The sequence below is a fragment of the Merops nubicus genome, unplaced genomic scaffold (assembly GCF_000691845.1).
Source record: "Merops nubicus isolate BGI_N331 unplaced genomic scaffold, ASM69184v1 scaffold45413, whole genome shotgun sequence".
NCBI lineage: Eukaryota > Metazoa > Chordata > Aves > Coraciiformes > Meropidae > Merops > Merops nubicus.
The window spans coordinates 1,478-22,708 of NW_008600589.1; the positions used below are offsets into that span (position 1 = coordinate 1,478).

General features: G+C 40.6%; 1 protein-coding gene across 1 annotated transcript in view; it reads right to left on the bottom strand.

Moving 5' to 3' along the window:
• Positions 1-5,830: 5,830 nt before the first annotated feature.
• Positions 5,831-21,231, bottom strand: part of OTOA (otoancorin) — a 35,578-nt gene continuing 20,177 nt past the window's right edge. The window contains exons 21-28 of the mRNA XM_008937714.1: positions 20,711-20,840; positions 16,974-17,161; positions 12,829-12,984; positions 11,262-11,404; positions 10,723-10,859; positions 9,637-9,734; positions 7,725-7,917; positions 5,831-5,898 (exon numbers count right to left, since the gene is read on the bottom strand). Of these exons, the coding sequence (XP_008935962.1) occupies positions 5,831-5,898; positions 7,725-7,917; positions 9,637-9,734; positions 10,723-10,859; positions 11,262-11,404; positions 12,829-12,984; positions 16,974-17,161; positions 20,711-20,840 (1,113 nt within the window). The remainder of the gene's footprint in view (positions 5,899-7,724; positions 7,918-9,636; positions 9,735-10,722; positions 10,860-11,261; positions 11,405-12,828; positions 12,985-16,973; positions 17,162-20,710; positions 20,841-21,231) is intronic.

The following is a 21,231-nucleotide window of genomic DNA, read 5'->3' on the forward strand; positions in this document are numbered from 1 at the left end:
GGGTATATTCAGAACTTGTTTCTGATGTAAATTGTTTTCTGACATCTGATTAAATATAGAAGCGTGTCAGGCCCCAGTTAAAGATGACCTAGGGTAGCTTCAGCTTGCACATCAAACCAACACATGATTTTAACTGTAGCAATGACTACTCTTTGATAAAACAAAACAGTTCTTTTCTACACAATGGTTAAAAACTATTGAGAAAAGATGTACCAGAAAATATTATCCTGCTGTATTTGTGACAAATTAGTATTTTCCACTATTTTCCTACTTCTCTAGGAATTTTGTGGTTTTTTTTTTTTTTTCCTCCTTGTCCCCCAAAGAGAAGATAGAAGATATTAAGTGAAATGCTGTTAAATATTTGTAAGGCTAATTAATACCAGCCAAAACAGTAGAAGATACATGTTACGCTGTTGCCAGCAAAGCAAGAAATCCAGCAAGCACAACTTCTCCATTTAATATTCCAATGTAGAGTCACTTGGACTGTGAGCTCTGAACATGCCCTGTGTTCCTGCATCATGAGGGAAGAAAATCCCCTCATTAATCTGGCCTGCAAAAGCAGACTGATGCTGAACAGGATGAGACAGATGGACAGTGGCTGCTTGCTCCTCATTGCAGAAAAAGTGTAATACATTTCTGGACTGTATATTTCTGGGTACAATCAGAGAAGCAGATGTGAATTTTGAAAACTATCCTGTGGTACAAAACGGCTACAGGTCCTAATACCAGACGAGGTCAGAGCGTGTTATATGAACTATTCTCATAATTTCTCTGTTCAGGGACTGAGTAGATAGATATGGAAAAATAGTCTGATAATGGGTCGGATGCTTCGCTAAAATACAAACTTCTGGATACTGTTTCTGAGGAGCAATTTCAGATGTTCTGGGGCACCAATAAAAGAAATTTAACTTACATTGGGATTTGTGTTTACTCTGCAGAACTGTGTTTTCTATCCAGTTTTCCTCCTGCCTTACTGGAAAGGGAAGTCAGCTCTCCCACCTCAACAGCAATGCAGTAAGCAGCCTACAAAGCTGTCCAATATCACGTGACACAGGAGAGACTATTTTACTAGTCAGGACTATAAGAGAGTAAAATAAGGTTCTTAGCCCTCTTTAGGCCCATGTATCTGCAGACCTTCCTTTAAAAAAACCAAACAAACACACAGGCTTACCAAAAACATTTTCACTGAGATATAGAGACCACATTGCTTAAAGCAGTTCATAAGCCCAGAATACCAGCCTTTTTTGATGGGGGAAAAAAAAAAAGAAAATAAGAGATTATTTGAAATTTGATTTCTATTTCTCTCTAAAGAAGATGGCCCATCCACCACACAGGATGATGTGTGACCACCACACAGCAGAGCCCAAATTCCAGGCGACAGTTTGATTTCTTGCTTACTCGTGAGTGTCATTTGAGTTAGTCAGGCCTCAGCCAGGTGCATTTGGCTGGCACACCTGGCAGGCACATCTCACATCTGCTTCAGCATAGGCAAACAGTGTGACTCTAACAAGGCCCTGCTCTAATATGATGGGGCTGCAATTTCTGTTATGGGAAAATCAATTAGGTGGTGATGATGCTGAGATAGGCACAGGAGTCAAGTGATAAGCTAAATCTGCCATAATGCAGTACTTAATTGCCTCTGGAATATTTAAGCAGATTATACAGAGGCATAGAGGCCTTCTTAAAGAAGGATGACACTTTTTTTTAGAAGTGGCATCTTTAGAGCCTCACACTGGTAGGAGTTGGTTAGCTCTCATATGACAGATTGAGATCACTGGGCGTCAAACATTCCTGACAACAGCCATAAGGCCAGCTTTAACAGGGACAGTTTTCAGACACTGTGGGTGGGTAGTTGCTTTCTTATCTTCGGGGATTTAGAGATACCACGGATATGGCATTTTCTCAGTATCAGGTGTAGCAATAGCTTCTCTATTAGTGATACAGAACAAGTAGCCCCTTTATCTTTTCTAAACACAATGCTGAATATAAAGGTGTCAGGCACTGAAATAATACACCAATAAAGTATTTCTTCTGTCTGTTAACCCCTTAAGAATCCCACATCCAATCAAATGAACTAAATGAAACACCTCCTGGTACACAGTGCTGGACAGGGCCACCAGTCAGGTGGCTCATGGCACTCAGCAGAGCTAGGCCTATGCCAGAGTTAGGTCAGGCTGCCAACAGTACATCCTGCAGTATGTACGGCAGTGCCTAGCAACCATCAGAGCAGTCACAACTGGAGAGGAGAGCTGCAATTCTCACAACATGCAGATAAGGAAATGATTCTCATTATATATTCAACAAGAGATTTATGCATTAATCTGATTGTTTTTCTTCATTCTCAAATATAAATGTTAGCACTAAAAGGATGTAGGAAAAATTAAGCTTGGTTTAAACAAATGCTACCCACAACAAACAAAAACATTTCTTAAGGATCAACTGAATCTTTATACAATATTTCTCTATAGCATATTCTTTCCCAAAATCCCAATGGTGTGGAAAAAAAAGGGAATGAGACATTTCTCCCATGAATGCATTCCAGTGAAAACAATGGTGTGTTCTGTGTGTAATACAGAGGGCACAGGTCCATACGACTGGCAGCACCTACGGCATGGGCGCCTGCATTAAGGAGCTCTGTGATTTGCTTCACAGGAGTCAAAAGGAAAGTTTCCTCCAGCTTCCTCTGAACAATGGAAATGTGCTAGGTTGTGAATGGATTACATACCATGCATACTAGTGCTTGCTGTCTCTCTCTCCTTTCCATCTATTCTTCCTACACAAATTTAGTTTCAACAGTTTTGAGGAAGGTATCCCAGGAGTCACAGTTTTTGTAGAATGGGTTTTTCCATTGGTGACCTTTACAAGAGGTATATTGGCAAAAGTAAAATTGCTTTTCTACAATACTCGCCATCCAAGATGTTCACATCATCTTACAAACCAAACAGGATTTGTAATCTCACCATGAAGTAAGTACAACATGAAGTGGTGCTCCATGTTTACGCTTCCTACACTACTCTTACGAGAAACAGATATGTCTTTAACCAAATGTAAATGCAATGTCAAATTTATTAACATAATTATTAATTTAATAAAATAAATAATCAAGGAGTGCAGCTACTTAAAAGCACTTGTGCTTGAAAAATTACAGCACAGATGGCATAAAACAAAGAGCTCATTCCTGATCCAATTAAAAGCTAAACTCTGACTCACATAATCGCAGACAGAATCACTTCCAGGTGCACTGACAGAAGAAGATAATTTTCAGCTCATACAGATTTTTGAAGTATTTGGTATAGCAAAGTCACTTAAACAGCTGAACTGGAAATGCTGCCAGTCTTCTTGACTGAAAATATTCTCCCGCATCTTCACTGAAGTACACCCAGAACTGAAGTCAGGCAATTTCTAGAAATCAAACAATCTTTTAGGACTTTCACATCTAAATGAGAGAGAACTTTTTGATGTGAAAAAACTGATGAAGTATTTGAATCATCACAGCATTTTTTGGGTTTAGTGGCCATTTACGTTTATTTGCTGGGATTGCTAAAACAAAATGTTTTCTATTTAAATAAATGTCACAATCTACTGTTTACACGCAGAAAAAGAAACAGCAGGAAAAGCTGGAATCTTGTCACTAGCTTTAGAGAAAAAGATGCAAGGCAATTTGCAGCAATAGTAGTTCTTTGCTCACAAAATGAAGAACTAAAGCATATAGTATTATCTGCAACATCATGTCACACTTGCCAGGGCTAGTTACAGGCAAAGGCAGTTCCTAGAGCCTGATTGCTAAAGTGGGAGAGGGAACAGGAGGAGGGGAAAAACAGCCATGCTCTCACTGTCTAATTTGCCAATAACAAAGCCCCAAAAATCAGGTTGGCTCCTGCTGCTGCAGGAATTACAGACTATACGGGACTGTGGTGGGAGCTGTTATTCCCAACAGCAGCAACAGGCAACATTCACCCTTCCCCCAGCAGAAACAACCCTTGTCCCTCCAGCTCTTCCTCTCAGCCCCACTCCTGCTGCTCCCTGGACTGTAACAAAGTTTCAGTTATGCTTTCAGTGCTGAGATGCTAGATGTAACATTTGCCAACAAGAAATAGAAATAAGAGTTTGAAAGGCACTTACTGCAGTACAGCCCTGAATGAGAAAGCTAAACTTTTAAAACTGTATACATTGTCTTTTGTAATCTAGAGAAGATAAAGACTTTTGCAAGGGCAAAATGGAAAACTGTACCATGCATTCTTAGCATAAAATCATGTTGAACAACATTACAATGTAAGTTCACATGCAGAAGATTCTTAACATATCTGCTTTTTCCATTGTCCATTGTTTAACATACTGAGGTGTGGCATGAAAAACATGATACACATAAGCCATATGTTGATAAAACACATGAACATATTTGTGGTTTATAATTATGATAAATTAGTTATTTTAGAGCTTGTGGAAAGTACTGGATTGACAGTCCTAGTAGTATGTAGACCCAGTGAACAGTTTTCCTTGGCTGTTCTCAGGTGTATACTTCAAACCCACCTGAAGTGAAGGGGCTACCTCATGATGAACATAAGCAGGTTTCCATGGTGCATTTTCTTGCATGAAATACTGATACTATTGCCAATGCCCTCTGTGTCAACAGTTCTGTGTTGAATACACACAGCCATAGGGAACTACATTGCATACAGGTGATTAAATTACAAGAACACGTCATCACTTCTTATCTGAGCAGGATTTAGTCCAGCAGCCCAGAGGTGAAGTTTTTTTATTGCAACAGCAGAAACTCTTAGTATAGTTTCTGCTGTGTCACACAGAAGGATAGCCTCTGTCCAGAGGAACGTACACTCAAAAAAGAAAACCCAACAGATGGATACAATAGCATGACCAAACAAGCCAACATAAAAAGCAGTACAATACAGCAGCCTCCAAACAACAGTCACCTGCTACTTGTTCCCTAGGTCATTCAGGCTCCTCCCTAACATGGAAGCATCTCTTTCAGTGATTTTCCCAAGAGACAGATAAGCCATTTCCAGTTTTAAAAATAGTCTGAAGTATTTGGAGGGATCCTGTGTTGCTTGTTAATGGTAAAGGTAGGGAATGATGGCAGATGAAGGTATTGCTTTTAAGAAATTAACCATTTTGCATTCAGGTGTCTCAGAGCTTCTTGATTCTACTATTCATGCTGAGCTGTAACTCTCTTATCTCTACTGTCTTCTTTGTAAGCTCCAGGATGCTGAAAATCAAAAAGCAAAGAAAAATACTAAGTCTTTTGACATACCTTGATTTGCAGTCTTAAAGACTAAGTAGAACACTTAAGCATTTAGTTTGCTTAAGTGGAATTTATGCCTTAAGCCCACCCGTGCTCTTGTTAAATTTTAGCCTGTCAAAATGGTAAAATCCAATAAAAGTTAATGGCAACGTTCTTTTAATTGGAGATTATCAAAGCAGTTGTGGAATAAAATCTTATCAATAGACTGGAGCAGCCAAAATACAGATTAACACCAACACGTTCCAAATAACAATGCAGTAATGGATTGGTGTTACATGGAATTTTAAATACACTTTTGATAAGGTTAGCTTTACAGTAAAGATAAGATGAAGTGCTTTCCTCTTGATTAGATACCAAGTTAGTCTAAGAGTAGAACAAGACACCTTTGTAATACAGAAAAATTATTCAGAAATTGTTATCTCTGTATTCAAAACAGGAAGGGGGGGTCTCATAGTCCTTCACCCTGTGTTGCTGCTGCTAAGCCATCACTGTTACAGGTGAACTACATTTCTGTTATAAAGCTACCGCTTACTGAAAATATAACTTACCTCAAGCTTAACAGTTGTGGATTCAGAAAGGCAGGAGCAGCACAAACACAGCACAGAAACATATGCTGAAGCCACTCAAACAAGAAGCACCTGAAAAGCAGGAACCATTATGTCTGAGTGACATGATGCAGTTCAGGTGTAGTACAATCTTATCTACACCACCCCAAAGCAGTGCAGTAAAATCCAACATCTGAATCCTAGTTACATTCAGCTGCTCAAAAGATGACAGCAGTCACAATGGTCACTTGCAGTTTAACTTACACAGCTCTGCAGAGAAGCTTTCATAGAGACAGGAACAATTCAACCAGATCCTGGGCTGCATCAAGAGAAGTATGGCCAGCAGGTCTGGGGCGGGGATTCTCCCCCTCTGCTCTGCTCTGGTGAGACCCCACCTGGAGCACTGCATCCAGTTCTGGAGCCCCCAGTACAAGAGGGATGTGGACCTGCTGGAGCATGTCCAGAGAAGGGCCACCAGAATGATCCTAGGGCTAGAGCAGCTCTCCTGTGAGGACAGACTGAGGGAGTTGGGGCTGTTCAGTCTGGAGAAGAGAAGGCTCCGAGGTGACCTTATTGTGGTCTTCCAGTATCTTAGTGGGGCCTATAAGAAAGCTGGGGAGGGACTTTTTAGGCTATTGGGTAACGACAGGACTAGGAGGGCTGGGGCAAAGCTGGAAGTGGGCAGATTCAGGCTGGATGTGAGGAAGAAGTTCTTCCCCATGAGAGTGGTGAGGCCCTGGAATGGGTTGCCCAGGGAGGTGGTTGAGGCCCCATCCCTGGGGGGCTTTAAGGCCAGGCTGGATAAGGCTCTGGGCAGCCTGATCTAGTGGGAGGTGTCCCTGCTCATGGCAGAGGGGTTGGAACTGGGTGACCCTTGTGGTCCCTTTCAGGTATGACAGCTTCTGATCTGTTTTAGCAGAGGACTTTAGAGCCCTAATGGCTCAATGGTTGGACTTGATGATCTTAAAGGTCCCTTCCAACCTAAAGGATTCTATGATTCTAATGAACAAGACACTCAAGAACTTGGGTGATCTTTACCCAGGAAACTCCTCCCTTGGCATATCTACAGAGGGAACACATGACAAGTGTGAAGGACCTGGGCTGAGAGCACCACTTAGGTGCTTCTGAGAAGGTCTGCTCTAATTTCAGCAAGGGCATCATAGCAACTTGGTCCTCTGTACTCCTGTTAGCATCTCAACATCCCTCTCTCTTCTTCAATAGCTTATGTCTCACTGGTGTCTCTGGAAACAACAATATTTGCTGTCTCACAGGGATAAGTTCTCAGCGTTGACTACGTGCAAACTCTCACTCACTGTAAAATGTCCGTTAACATAGTTGCTAGCATAACTTGGTCAGTACAAATTACAGTATGGAGAAGTAAAATGTTAAACCACTGAAGCATAGATACTAATAGGCTTTAATTAATTCCAACTAGGATGGAAACAGCAGAACAATGGGTCCTACAGTCTGGATAAAGATGCTAATCCACCGCAGTGCTACCTCCTTTCCCACCTGCAGCTTTGCAAACAAGGTTCTGCTTCAGATAAAGGTTGTGATCTGAAGGTCCAGAGATGGAGAACCCTGCCTTAAATTTAGGCAAAGAATATGGGAAAGGAGGACAGAAAAGCTTACTGTTTCAGACTATATTTTACAGAAGGGAGTGCTTCACACAGTGTAATGCTACTAGCAGCATGTGGCTGCTAATGCCATCTGACAATCTTCCCCCATTATCTCTTGCTATGGGTAAATCCAACAACGTCCTTGCTGTTTGTCTTGGTCAGGTATGTGATTTGAGGCACGACTTAAAAAGTTGATTCACTGTAACCCACCTTCAAAATACAGGTCTGATGTTGGTGGATGCTGGGAGACCGCACACCCCACTGATGTGGGTTGGAAGAGGAGGGAGTGACTCTACTCACCACTCAGCGCTGGGGTTTGCACTGCCTGGGTAGTACTTGCTCCATTTTGTGTCTCTGGGGGGCTTGTTCTGGCTCCGTCCAGTGCCATCTGAAGGCTCTGGAGCTGTGATGCATTCAGATGCTCACGCTGCACTCTGGTAACCATGGCGGCATTTTCAGGGCCCATGTTTGCTATTTGTTCTGGGGACAATGCCTAGGAGGAATAAAAGCCAGAAAAATTGGTTTGGGCTGTCAATTATAGAAGGCAGGTAAGGAATAAGAAGTCATTTGGAATGAAGGGAAGTAGTCTTCAACATTGTTGCTATAGAAGAGCTCAACAGAGCTTAAAAAAAATATCCTCTGCCTTCATTTACTTCACCAACCAATCATGTCTTTCACCCTTCTCTTTGCTGCTGGGATCTGACAGCTTGAGAAGCTTTCTATGCTAACACTGTGTTGGACACTTATTCAATATATCACTGGAGTTTAATTTTCAAGCCATTTCTTTTCTGATTTGTTCAGATTCATGACATCGTGCATCTTCTTGTGTCTTCATTTATTTCCTCTTACACCTTCTGCCAAGCACCCTCACTTCAACCTGTTTGACCTTTGGTTACAGTTAGCAGCATGGCAATGAGATGAAAAAACACCACGCTTTAATCTCATTATTCAATTTTTCTCTTTTAGATTTAAAATCTTTCAAGTTTCATCATATTAAAACCTGTGCTTAAAAATAAAACATGGTAATAATAATCTTAACAGTAATTATCTTATATCACATAGCAGTTAACCAGTTTGTAAAGCCTGCATGTATTGGGCATTCTGGATTGCTTTGATTCTAGTTAATATTCTGCAGTCACAAGAATTATAGCCCTCCTACACAAGAAGCCTTCTTTGCTGCAACGATTCTGCATCCAAGTTCTACTTTAGAAAGAGTAAATTCCCTTTCCAAGTAGGCCAGACAATGGTGCAAATCCTTCCTGATTTTTTTCATTGTCTACCAAATGGTGTGCTCATATAAACTGAGTGAAGTCATGTAAATGCCTACAGGTCCAGAGATTTTGAACTGAGCCTCTTCTTAACTTGACTAAATTCCATAATACAAAGTAAATTTTAAGAAATCAAACTCTGAATAATGTATACAGCCACAAAATGAAGCTATACAAAACTCATGTAAAACCAAAATGTGCTTTGAACCTCTCAAATATAGAAAACTCTTCTGAGGTGTCCTGTTATTCCTGAACACATTTTGTAGTATCATTACTATTCTTACTAACAAAAATGTATGCTATTTGAAAGAAATTCTACAAGATGCTATAGATTTCAGTTTGGGCTGTTTTTCAAAGGAATAGTTTCACTAAGGACGTTTCAGGCTTATCCAAACTGTCAGTGGTACTGTGCAGAACAGCAAGTGTTCAAGGAGTTTTTCTGTCTCATGGAAGCTGACACAGTTAACTATCTGTTTAGCTCATCTGTCCATAAGTACATTGCTTGCCTGAATATCTGAAAGAGACCAGCCCAAGCAGAATATTAATCTTGTCACTAGGTCAAATAAAGTCTAGGGCAATGATCTCAGGATACATGTTCTAATTTCTGGTCCACATTCAGAACTGCCGTAATTAGGTGTAATTCCTTTCTGATCTGTATCTGCCTGTACAATCTGTTTTTCAAAACTAACTCAGGAGAATGTTGCCAGATTTTAGAATAATAAAGAAGCTCTTACATAGTCAGCAGAGAAATTTGTAGCTATGATACCATCCTTGCAAATGTTAATAAACAGAAAACTCAGATCCTTGACTGCTTCTCACTTAATACACCACAGACACACCCTTGCTAAAACTCAAAACCAAACTATGTATCAGTGCTCAAGTTTATTTATACTAGAGTAAAAATGATAGAAATTTGGTTACTTCTCCAGAAACTGAGCTCTTACTTGGAAAATTTCAGGAGGTATACATCTTACTGCTATTGGCTGGAAATATGGCATCAAGTTTTTATCAAAAGCTTTTAATTCATCTTCATTCAAACCACCTAGGAAAACACCAAACAATAGAAACAAAACTCAGTTAGTATTAATTTTATTAGATTTATTTTTAGGCTAGTAGAAATTATAACCATTTATAGCAAGTATCTAGTAAATGGTTTACTCCAGTGCATTATGGAGAGAGATACTGTTTTTTTTTCTTGTTTTATTTCTTTCATTATATTCCAATATAATGAATCACCTGACCTTAACTATTGGTATGGAATGTAATCTGCCCGAGCTACTTTATCTTGGAAAAAAGACAATGACAAAAATCAATAAAATCATCAGCAGTGTTATTAGGGAATGCTCGTTCCCAGTCTCTTCTGATACAAGACTAAGGAGCATAAACATGCAATGGGAGTTACTTCTTCACCCATTAGGTACTTACAATGTGGAATCATTGCCACAGGCATCAGGGATGCTAAAATTTATGGGAGTTCAATGTGCAGTTAAATTATCACAGGGAAAAAAAATCCATGAAAAAAGAATGATGTGTGGCCTGTGTCTCAGGGAGCCTGCAGGGCTGGGAGAGCACTCTGGAGAAGCACCACCCCGGGCTACGCCTGCTGCTCCGCTCCGCCCTGGGCAGCCCGTTCCTCCCGCTCTTGGAGGCAGGATGCTTGGGCAGCCACAGCCCTGCTCCGATCCAAGACAGCCCTGCAGCAGCATGTGAGAGAGTGAATAGTGACTGGGTCTGAAGTCCTGCTTGGTTTTCACCTCCTTGAGTTAACCTTTCCAACTTACAGGCCTCAAATGACTTCTAGCTGTGCTTCCCATAGTCAGTTTGAGCAGATTCAGAGAACACTATGGAGAATAGCAGGACTTTTCCATAGTGCTAATGAAACTGCTGGATGTCCATCCCTGCAGGTGACTCTTCTCTGAAAGAAATGTCTTTTGGTAGTCTAGGAAAATGTACTGCTATGTGAATCTGTCTCTTAATGCTTAATAACAATGCTTCAGAAGCATCACCATCTGTAGTCTGAATTTTATTACCTGCTATTGTACCAATCTCCTGTAAAATAGAGCTGTTCCAGCTGGTAGCAACACCAAACACAGATTCTGTCAGCTTTTTAAACTGCCTCAGAACAGGGGTACTACAAAATAACAGGCCAATTCTTGCAACAGCAGCACTGCAAAAGGCAACAAGGTTAATGTTACATGCTGCAATTACATGTCATACTAAATATGCCTGGAATATACTTAGTCAGCTGCGAAAAGACTTAAACCAATTTTCCATTCAAAAATATATATACAAAAATATATATACAAACGTGTAATTCTTTGAGCAAAAACCTGGGTTTCTCAATGCAATACTTAAATGGTAGGATATAAATGGCAGAGGAAACCTAAAACAGAATGTATTTTAAAAAACCCATATATGCCTTTTGTAACAGTTATTGCTTTTCTAAAAGCATTTAAAATGTAAAAAAATGTCCTCTACACTCCAGAAATGTGGAAGGAAAACAAACTGCACAATATATTTTATCAACAGAGATACTAATAAATATTTCATTAAGTATTAAATGCAGTACCTGAATTCAGCAGTCTTTATGGACATGATCTCTGTAGGGTTCAAAGCACAGAGAATAGCTCCTAATCCAACTAAATCAAAGCTTTTTAGTGTACTGATCGTCTGGCCAGAGTCTTCTAGAAAACCTTGCAAAATAGATCTTGCCTACAAAAGCAGTAAGATATTACACGTGAACAGAGTGAATATAATTGAAGGTTTTATTACAAGAAGCTCAAAACCTTACCAGATGTTATGGACGACATATAATTCTGAACCTCCACAAAGTGATTAACTGGAGTTTTGTCATGGCCTTCAGGAGGAGCACTGTCACCACCTATATGTGACACTTAAACAGGGCATGGTTACACAACCATTTCCCAAGTGCAACGCATTTCAAAGCACTCTATACCTCTTTGGCCAGGTCACAAGGAAACACTTCACCAGAAGAGGCATTGAATTCACACAGGCATGGAATGGCCTAGCAGAACTGCCCAATTCAAATAAATTGTTACAAGGAAATATAAATTACTCATGGGATCAATATGAAATTTTCATGTTTTCTAATACTCAGGTTGTCTTGTCTTATTTAAGTATCATATATATGGGGTGACCTGCATTTAGGGTTAATTTTCAGATATGAACGGGATATCAGTACCAAAATGCCTTTGCAAGTCTAAGTCATTTAGGATGGTGCTCATCTTGAGCTAACCACGTAAAAACTGTGTGCCTAGCTCAAGCCTGCCACCAAGGCATCCTCCAAAGTCAGTGAAACAAACAAGCATCTTCCAAGATCTATCCAAAATGCTGAGCCTCATATGGCTCCCTTAAACTAGCTGCTTAACTTTTAGACAACTGAAGTTAGGCAGGATGAATCTCTTTTAACTAACTATTCTTAACAAGAGCAGGAAACCTCAAAAGTCAAGTGGTGTTGTATAAAATCCTCCTCAGTGCTTCATTCTGATAGTGCTCTTCAGAACAGGAAACTATGAAACAGTTTTGTATTATTCTGCCAAAGATAGCTGCCACCATGCCAGCATCTGTGCAGCTGAGGAGCCCTGAGGGTATGGGTCACAGAGTCAGAAATATGCTGCCAATTGCACATACAAATAAAAGCTTTTAGCTCTTCCTGTGAAAGCCCCATTGACATCACTAGAAATTATTCAAGGAGAGGTAAAAGAGAGGAGCATATTTGCTAATAACTTAGGTTTCTAGGGCAATGGATGCTGAGATGGGGGAGCACGCTACCTCTGCAGTGATTGCTCTTAGTTAGGAAGGGCTAGTGTCTCCTGGCAGTAGTGTCTACTCTGGAGCCAGCATGAGAGGAGCTGCTAACCTATTTCTGCTATAAGGGGGCAAGTGCTAAAGAATATACTCATCACCAGTCCTCTTGGCCACCTCACCGGGGAAGCCATCAGCCATGCAGTCAGTGCAGACCTGCCCGGGCACTTCCACCGGGGTCACTGCTGCAGAAACGCAGCAGGGAGTAGTGTGGATTGCTGTATCTGTTTCCTAGGCAATTCCATGACTTCGGTCCCAAAAGGCACGAATCCCGAGCCTTTCACCAGGAGTACATCCAATAACATACTTACCTGGGTAAAAGTCCATTCTGTTTGCTGACTAAGTACAGAAATGGTGTCGATAGAATGCAAATCCAGCTCTTCAATTTCACGTTCGGTGAGTGCCAGAGCAATGCGGCCCAGGGAAACAAGATGAAAACTCTTCCAGTCTGGCAGCAATCCCCAAGCCTTGAGAAGAGATTAATGTGTGTCTGTTAAATCATTATGAATCTTCCTCTACATACACCATTCTTAAACCCCTCTGTTTTAAAAGTCCCGATACCTGAAGTATGCTTCTTTGCATAAAGGCAGAGCTCAGGTATTGTGAAGGTTTCTGAGGTTCTACATTAACAATGGTAAGTTTATCTAAAAGCAGTGCAATTTGTACAGCTTGAACTCGTTGATAAATCAGCGCAGGGACTGCTGGAAGTGTTGCTGTAGGAGCAAGTACCACTAAATCAATAAACATGAGTCTGTGCTAAGATCCACACTGTTAGACTGCTACTGTGAAGGCAGCACTCGGACTGCCCAGGCTTCTGCACCGGCTCAAATCGCTCGGGGGGCAGTGACTTTAAACTGCTTTTAAACTACTCATCCTGGCTCAGCCATTGACAAGGAAAGCAGAAATCAAAACAGGGAGTCAGGTACACAGACAAATAGCCAGTTCCTAAAGTTCTGATTTCTAGTTAGTCTGCATACAATGTTAAAAAGAAAAAAATCTTATAAATGTGTTTGTACAGATACACTTAAATCTGTAAAGCTCTGCAAGAACAAAGAAATAAGCAGCTGCTGTTCTAAATCAGTACCAAAAACTGTATTTACACTTCCAAGTTCCACTGCTTATAGCTTTATCTGTGATATAGTTACAGTGATTCAAAAGCTGTCACAGATCAGCCCTAAGAAAATTTTGATTTCAGGAAAAGGTCTGCCTGAATAAGGAATAATGAAAGTCCATCAAGAGTTAAATTTGCAGAGGCTAGAACTGTCATTTACATTTAGCTAGAAATGATAGAAGACAGCAGTCAATATCTCTCAGGATATGGCCAATTGTCTTTACAGGAGACATTAGGTTTTGGCTGGAGGAAGTGACTTGAACAAGACAAGCGTAAAAAAAAAACACCCTTAAAGGTCTCATGTACTTCAGCAGCTTGCTTTGTGTCAGTCAATACATGACAGTTTCTAGCACATGACTGTGCTGCTCCACACAGGAAAGTAAAATTAAAAGCCCAGTCCTGGGCTAAGCTGATTGTTCATGCCGTCTGATTCACAGAAACACTTAGTCCATTTTCAGGATAGCTACAGTTTAAGTTTTGTTCAAAAACTCAGAAAGGCCAAAGCTAGTAAGGACTTGATGAAGGAATATTTCTGCAGTTGCCTACTAAATGGTGTGGCACCTTCAGATACATATGAGGCTGCACAACCCACATAAAATAAAGAAAAAAGGCCAGGCCTCTGGAATAAGATACTCCCTACACAGAGCTGCAGACATCTGCTGTTCATACCAACATGCACATCCCACACAGAGCAGCCTCAGGGCTGCCGAGGTGCTCTTCTCATCTATGACCCTCACATTACGGATTTGTTTAAGAGATGCTTTGTTGGATGTGTACCTCCTGACTGAGTTTCCACTGGATCTTTTATCCGGGTTTTATGATGTCATAAAGAAACAGGGTCTAAGCCTGGGAAATTTCAATCTTTTCCAAAGAAAATGCATAGTAAGAAGCATTAGCCCAATTTTAAAGCTCTTAATTCTTTAGCTTAAGAGATACAGGAAACACAAGCAGTTAAAATTTTTGTGTCTACTTCCTGATTTAGGTCATAAACTATAGAACTTTAAGTACTTCATAAATAGTATTATCTGGCAGTGCTGGATGAAATCTCAGACGTAATGATATAAATAACACAACGTATGAAACTGAAACACTCCTTTGTCCTCATTCACCTAGAGACTGCAGATCCATACATCTGTTACTATCACAGAGCTTGGAGACCTTCCATTTACAAGTGAGCTAAGCTTCTTACTTTCATTAAGACACAATCTGATAACTAGACTTTTTGAATTAGTTTGGGACCATGAATAGTACACAGTTTCTTTTAGGGGAAACCAATCAATTTAGGAGAAATTAAGGCTGGCTTAATCAAACCTTTAATCAAAGATGCCCTTTAGTTAATAACAGCATGTTATGCATGTAACTTCAAAGAGCTTTGCCTATACTGCCTGATTTCTCATGCCTCACATTCAGTGTAACACCATGTTGCATTTTGAAAATTAATATACAGGAAATCTGGTTTTGTCTAGCAGCAAGCTGTGTTACACTCACACAGAGAAAATATACTTTCATTCAGTTAATATAACTTGGATATGAGTGTATTAACCTTGCTAGCAATTTCTCTACAACAGGTACCAGGCTGTAAGTATATCATTATGTTGCACTGCTATAAAATATTTTAGTTCCCACTATCTCAGATGAGCACTGCTTTTATTTTCTTCAAGGATTTTCCTTTTTTTTTCCCCCGCTTTTCCTACCCATGTCTCTGTGCTGACAGAGGGAAGCTGTCTTGGGAAGAAGACATTTGATGCAGTGGGCTGTTGTCTTACTGCAACAAGGAAACAGAGAGAATTGCAGAGTCACCATCTGCTTTTGGGAATCCTGTAAGTACCACTTCTCTTTGAGTACCTGCAGTTCAGGAGTTTTAAAAGCTGAGCTTCATTGCTACAAACTGCACTGTTGACCCTATGTACCCAAAAGACATGGTCAGCTCCACTGCTTTGTCTGCTGGTTTAAGGTCAGGCAGCTCAGGCCCACATTGTGCCCTGCTGCTGTTTTCCTCCAGAGGTCACAGCCCTCAGACGTTCAAGCATCTGCACTCACACGACTTGCAGCCAACTGCACTTGTAGCTGCATCCTAACCTCATTCTGTCAGAATGATCTAATGGAGCCTAAAAAGGCGTTTTAAAACTCTGGATCATTTTGATGGAACAGGATTACAGAGTAGCTAGTCGTGCAGAGATGGAGGCAGAGAGCAGATAACCTCCAGCAGATGCTGGCGACAGGAGGCTGCAGATAAGCTGGGGAGATGGTAACCTCTCCACCTCTGGGTTTTCTGCAACCAAACCAACTTGTCTTACTGCACCCTAAGGCTTTTCCTTGCTGAAACACAACTACGTTTGAGACACTACCTATTCCCTGGCAGTGCAGGCAACCATAAAGCAGCAAGAGGCCTTCCCCAGGGAGGAGTGCAACACCACCAGCCGGGATGGACCGAGGCCTGACTGCCTTCCCAGCCTACAGCAGGCCAGGCAGCACTGCTTGGGGCCCAGACACCTCAGTGATGCTCTGGCCCAGACTCAGCATGCTGAACTGCACCCAGCACAGCACTCTGCCCTGAGCACTCTGGCACAGACCCTGTGCTGCAGTGCCAGACAGGGAGAAGTTCCAGTTCTGGCTTCCCATGCTGCTGCTGCAGCACGGACATCATGCATGGGCTGAGCCCAGGGCAGAGACCTTTCCGAGGAGCTCCAGAAGAGCTGCATGGCTTTCTCTCGAGAGGTGCCAGCAGAGCTGCAGGAGTGGTGACATGACCTGAGACTACAGTCCTGCTCCACTCTGAGTCTGCAGCCCGGCACAGACAGAGGTCTTTGCTGTGCACTCCCCAGTAACATCCCAATAAAGACAGACCAAACGCATGTGGGGTTTTTATTTCCCTCCTTGAAATTTCATACAGTTTGTTCCTGTCTCTGACAAGCAGGTGGGAGAACACACTTCATTCAGCTAATAATACTCTCTTTCAGTCAGTCTGGTTTACACCACTGTAAACTATATTTAACATTGATGTAGACGCTCTGAGCTTAATTCTCAGCAGGCCAAACAAAGCCTGTAGTACTGTTTGCTGATTTTTCTGTTATGAAAGTGAGAAGCAAGAAACTGAAAAGCAATTCAAAAGTAAAAGCACTTAAGTTTTTCACCTACCAATAGCTCAGAACTACTTGCCCGTTGACTCTAAAGCAAAGGCAGCAGTCTTATATCATCATCTCACATTACTTTTCCAACAAATAATAGATATTCTTGCAGCAGTAGCAGTGACATTGCCATAGCATAGTTATTTTAGAACTGCATAGTTCAATAACAGCAAATCAAATTATGGATTTCATTTTCCTTCATAGACATGAAAGTTACCTGCTTGGCTTTTTCTTTCAAAGCAATAAGCTGGGAGCTATTAAAACCTGAGACAGTCCCAAGAAGGTCCACATTTTTGTCAAAAGTCCCTGTGTCCATGCATTTTAGTTCCTGAACTGACCAAAAGACATTTGCTTCTGCTAATTTAATAATTTCATCTGAAGAAGGAGCTCTGGTTCCCAGGCAATCTGGAAAAAAAATCAAATAGCAAGAGTTTTCTTCAAGAAGACTGAAAAAAGAAATCAAAGTAATGCAGAGATTTAAGAAGGTGACAGACTATGAATTAACTCCAGATGATGTGATATTGATAAATTATCTCACAATGAAATAATTTATTTATTTACACTGTTGACATCCTGGATATAAAACTAGAACTTATGTAACTTGCAAGAAATGTTATACTCTTTGTCCTCCAAAGGCAGTGCGTACTAAGAAAGAAAATACAGGTATCTTCTTTCTTAGCAGACAGGTATTTCAGAATAGCTGCAATACAGAATGCTGCAATACAACTAAAATCTGGATGTGTGCAATACCAGTAACCAATATCTTGCAAGTTTCTTTCAAGTCTAATCCCTAAAGGAATCAAAACCCAGGCATTCTGAGGTAAAACCACCATTCACTGCAAGCCTTGCTTGAGTAAGAATGAAAAGCAAATCTTTCGGAGGACCTTGGTGGAAGTGTCCATACAGCTATTGTTCACAAAAAAATGCTGCAGCTGAATAAACTTGGTGTTCAAACAGCACATGTGAGTCCAGCTCAAGAGGAAAGTAACAGACATGAGAGATTCTTTCACTCTGAAATACCTGACAGAGATGTACGTCTTGTAAGACTTGCCTGACATTTAAACAAGGTGAAGACAGAAGCTGGATGTGTCAGAGAAGCACAGTGCTTGTTCTTTATGTCAAGCATGTTGTTAAAACGTCAGGATCTAGAGAGGGCTGCTCGCTCAGAACAGCACTGTTTGGACAGACAAACTCAATTTAAAAATCTTATTTATGTTCGGGTTCTGGCCCTATGCATGATCAAATGACACAGTTTCCATTGTGTGTTTTTAACAAATCCTAGCCTTTCTTGGCATATTCTACATCTAATATTGATGGAACGCAGAAATTAGAATCCTAATGTGGGTGCTTACTGCTCTTGCCCCTGTCACTAATTTAGGAAAACCTCATTAAATAATTATCTAAACCAAATAATCCCTACATGTCTTCAGATATGGTCGTTACCAGTAAAAAAGCAAGAATTTCACAGACACTGTGCCTGAGCTAAGCTCCCCCAGATAAATAAATTAAAGCAAGGATACACAAAGTAGATTTGTACTTTGAAAGAAGGCAAAGGAGGGATTTATTTGCATCAAAGGAAGCTGCAGCAGTGGGTAGAACACTGAAAAGACTGAATCTGTTGAGCAAACGAAAATGTTGTTCAGCTTCCACTGTACCAGCTGATGTTCTGCTCTCTCTTTTCACCACTCTCTTGTGAAGCTGCATTGTTTCACTTTCCCCTGCCCAAAAAGGTCAGCTTTTATCATGTAAATACTACCCACCCAGACATAATGAGTTCTCTTCCCCAAGTCATGAAAACCTAATATTTTGTGTTCTTGGAAAAACCCACTGATTTTATTATTTGTAACACACCAGATACATCGGTGCAATTACAGAGGGAAATACTAATTAGAGTCCTGAATTTGCTTCCTGTATCTGATACTACTTCACTCTTTGTTTTGCTATATAATCACATTTAGTTTAATGAAGAACATATTATATATAATATATATTAATGTCTCAGTGCTTGAGGCTAGCAACCTGAATTCTTTTTCCAGCACTGCCACTGCTTTCTGGTAGCATCTCACACACCTGATTCCTGAGAGTTGCCTCATACGTTCCATCTTGCCTTAAGCACCACCTTTGTTTTTATCTTGATGTAGACATAGATGTAAGAACTCTGTCACTGGTAATTGTTATTGTTATTAGAATTAGCTTCCACCTGGACACTGGGAAATGTAAAATAGCAGGTTGGTAGCAAGAAGAGCATCAGTGTTTTTCTTAGGCTATTTTCATAATACCCAATTTTCTAGTGATTTACAAGTCAGCTATAAAACTTCATTCTTTATTGAAACCACTGTGTGAGTTGTGTGGAGTTGATAATACTACATTGGGTAACAGAACTTCAATACCACACCTGGACTGCAGAAGCATTTCTTAGGCTAGCATAAACAATGCTTCAAAATTTTCATCTCCCAGACTCCTCCCCAGCTAAGCTTGTGCAGCCAAAGTGAAGAAGGAGAAGCCTCCATAGCCCTCAAGCCAAGTGATCCTTTGACAGAGATCATTAACTTCACTAGCAGGTTTCTTTTGGTCTTGCAGTGAGGATGAGACAGCTCTGCAACTGCACAGGACATAAACTAGTCTGATTAGCGAAATCTTTGGGATTCATCACTGTCATCACTGTGATGTGTGACTACAAAAGCACACATAAGGACACAGGCATACCAAAATACCTGATGCTGAACCTTCAGCCCTGTGGCCCACGCCTAAAGAAATATGACTTATGATCCAATGGTCTACTTGATCAAGGAAGAATGAATTTCATGCATATAGATGGACTAATACTCTGCTATTGCACCAGCTCGATTCTGCTCTTTTAGAGCATGGTAATTGTGTAATGGCTCCTCTGATCAACAGTGGCCATGGGTATTTTTCAGGCTATGCAAAAATACAACTCTGTAGAACACCCTCTGTCTGTCTCTTTATATGACTACAGCATTATCAGGAACAAATTAATTCCCAGAGAGACACAGTCATCATTCAGAGTTGCTGTTATAGAAGCAGATGGATTTCCATGGTGGCTCAGGGCTTGCTGAGAGCTTGGACCTGTATTCTGTTAGGCAGAGAACCCAGGGGGAGATATTCAAAGACATAAAGGCAGACAGTACTAAAGTCTTTGAAATTGTTGGGGTTTAAATTCCCATCATGGCTTTTCAAAAGCCTCACCCACAGCAAGTTTGTTTTCCACAGCCCAGGATAGCATAGCTTAAAAATTCTGCCTGAGTGAACTTCAGGTAAGAGAAAGAATACAGTTATTGTAATAACAGAACATAGTCAAAGTATGCACCTCATACAATGAAAATGATCCGTGCGTCACCAGAGATTCTAATAGATTAGTTTGGTTGCTAATTAAAATACCTTCTAGATTATAAAAGATGTTGTCCATTTGGACAGACAAAACACAGTGCCACAATGTCAGAATTAAGAACAGCTGAGTCAACACATGCTCATATCTGGCAGAGGATAAATTATGCGCAATCTTTTGGCAACAGTAACTTGTCACCTTCACAGGTTTTTCATTCACGGATTTTCACTTAGATTACAGAGGGAAGTAAAATAAACAAAAAAATGAAAAAAAAAACCCAAATCCCTCTAAATCAAATAACTCATCTTTTTCCTTTGTGCATTCAGAACACTCCAGGAGATGCTTAACCATGCAGTCCTGGTATGAAATTCAGCTTTTCAGCAACTGGGCAACGCATCAGATAACTACAGGCAACAGAAAGGAGATTCTCATTGTTTTTGCTAAAAGCTCTTTAAGTTACCTGATGCTTTACTTTTTATTGTGTGGCTTCTCAGAATGCATTTGATGACAAGGTGAAACAAAAAGACTGTTTGAACTGCACCATCACAGCCCAGAATTGCACCACTATAAATTGGGCACTTTGCACAGACTCCAGGTGAAATACTGACCAGGTCTGGTGAGAGATGACTCTATATTGGCAGTGGCATTGGAGACAGATTCAAATACAGTTGAGAGAAGATCTTCAGCTGAAGAAATTGGTCCACTTGTCTTTGCTATTTGTAAAATGGTATCTGGGAACTTCAAAAGGAAAGAAAGAATAAATAAGACTTTTTTGTCCCTTTTAAAACAAATCAATTTGCAGAGAAAGACTTGTGCAGACCTCAGAAAAGTAGGGGTTAGTAACAGCTCAGCCTCCTTCCTATTTGTGCAGAGGTTTCAGAAGAAGACAGTAAATTGGCTGCTATCAAAAGGTCAACAAGGTTTGAGGGCAAAAAACCCCCAACGATTAGAAACAAAGCAAATTCTGAGTGACTCTACTTCACGTATTCCCTCTCAGCTTCTGGCAACATCTGAGCACTGCCTGAGAGGAGTCTATGTCCAGACTCTCCAGTAGCAATGAGTTCCACCATTTTAGTATGTGCCGTACAGAAAGTATTTTATTTTATCTTAAATTTGCCAGATAAATATA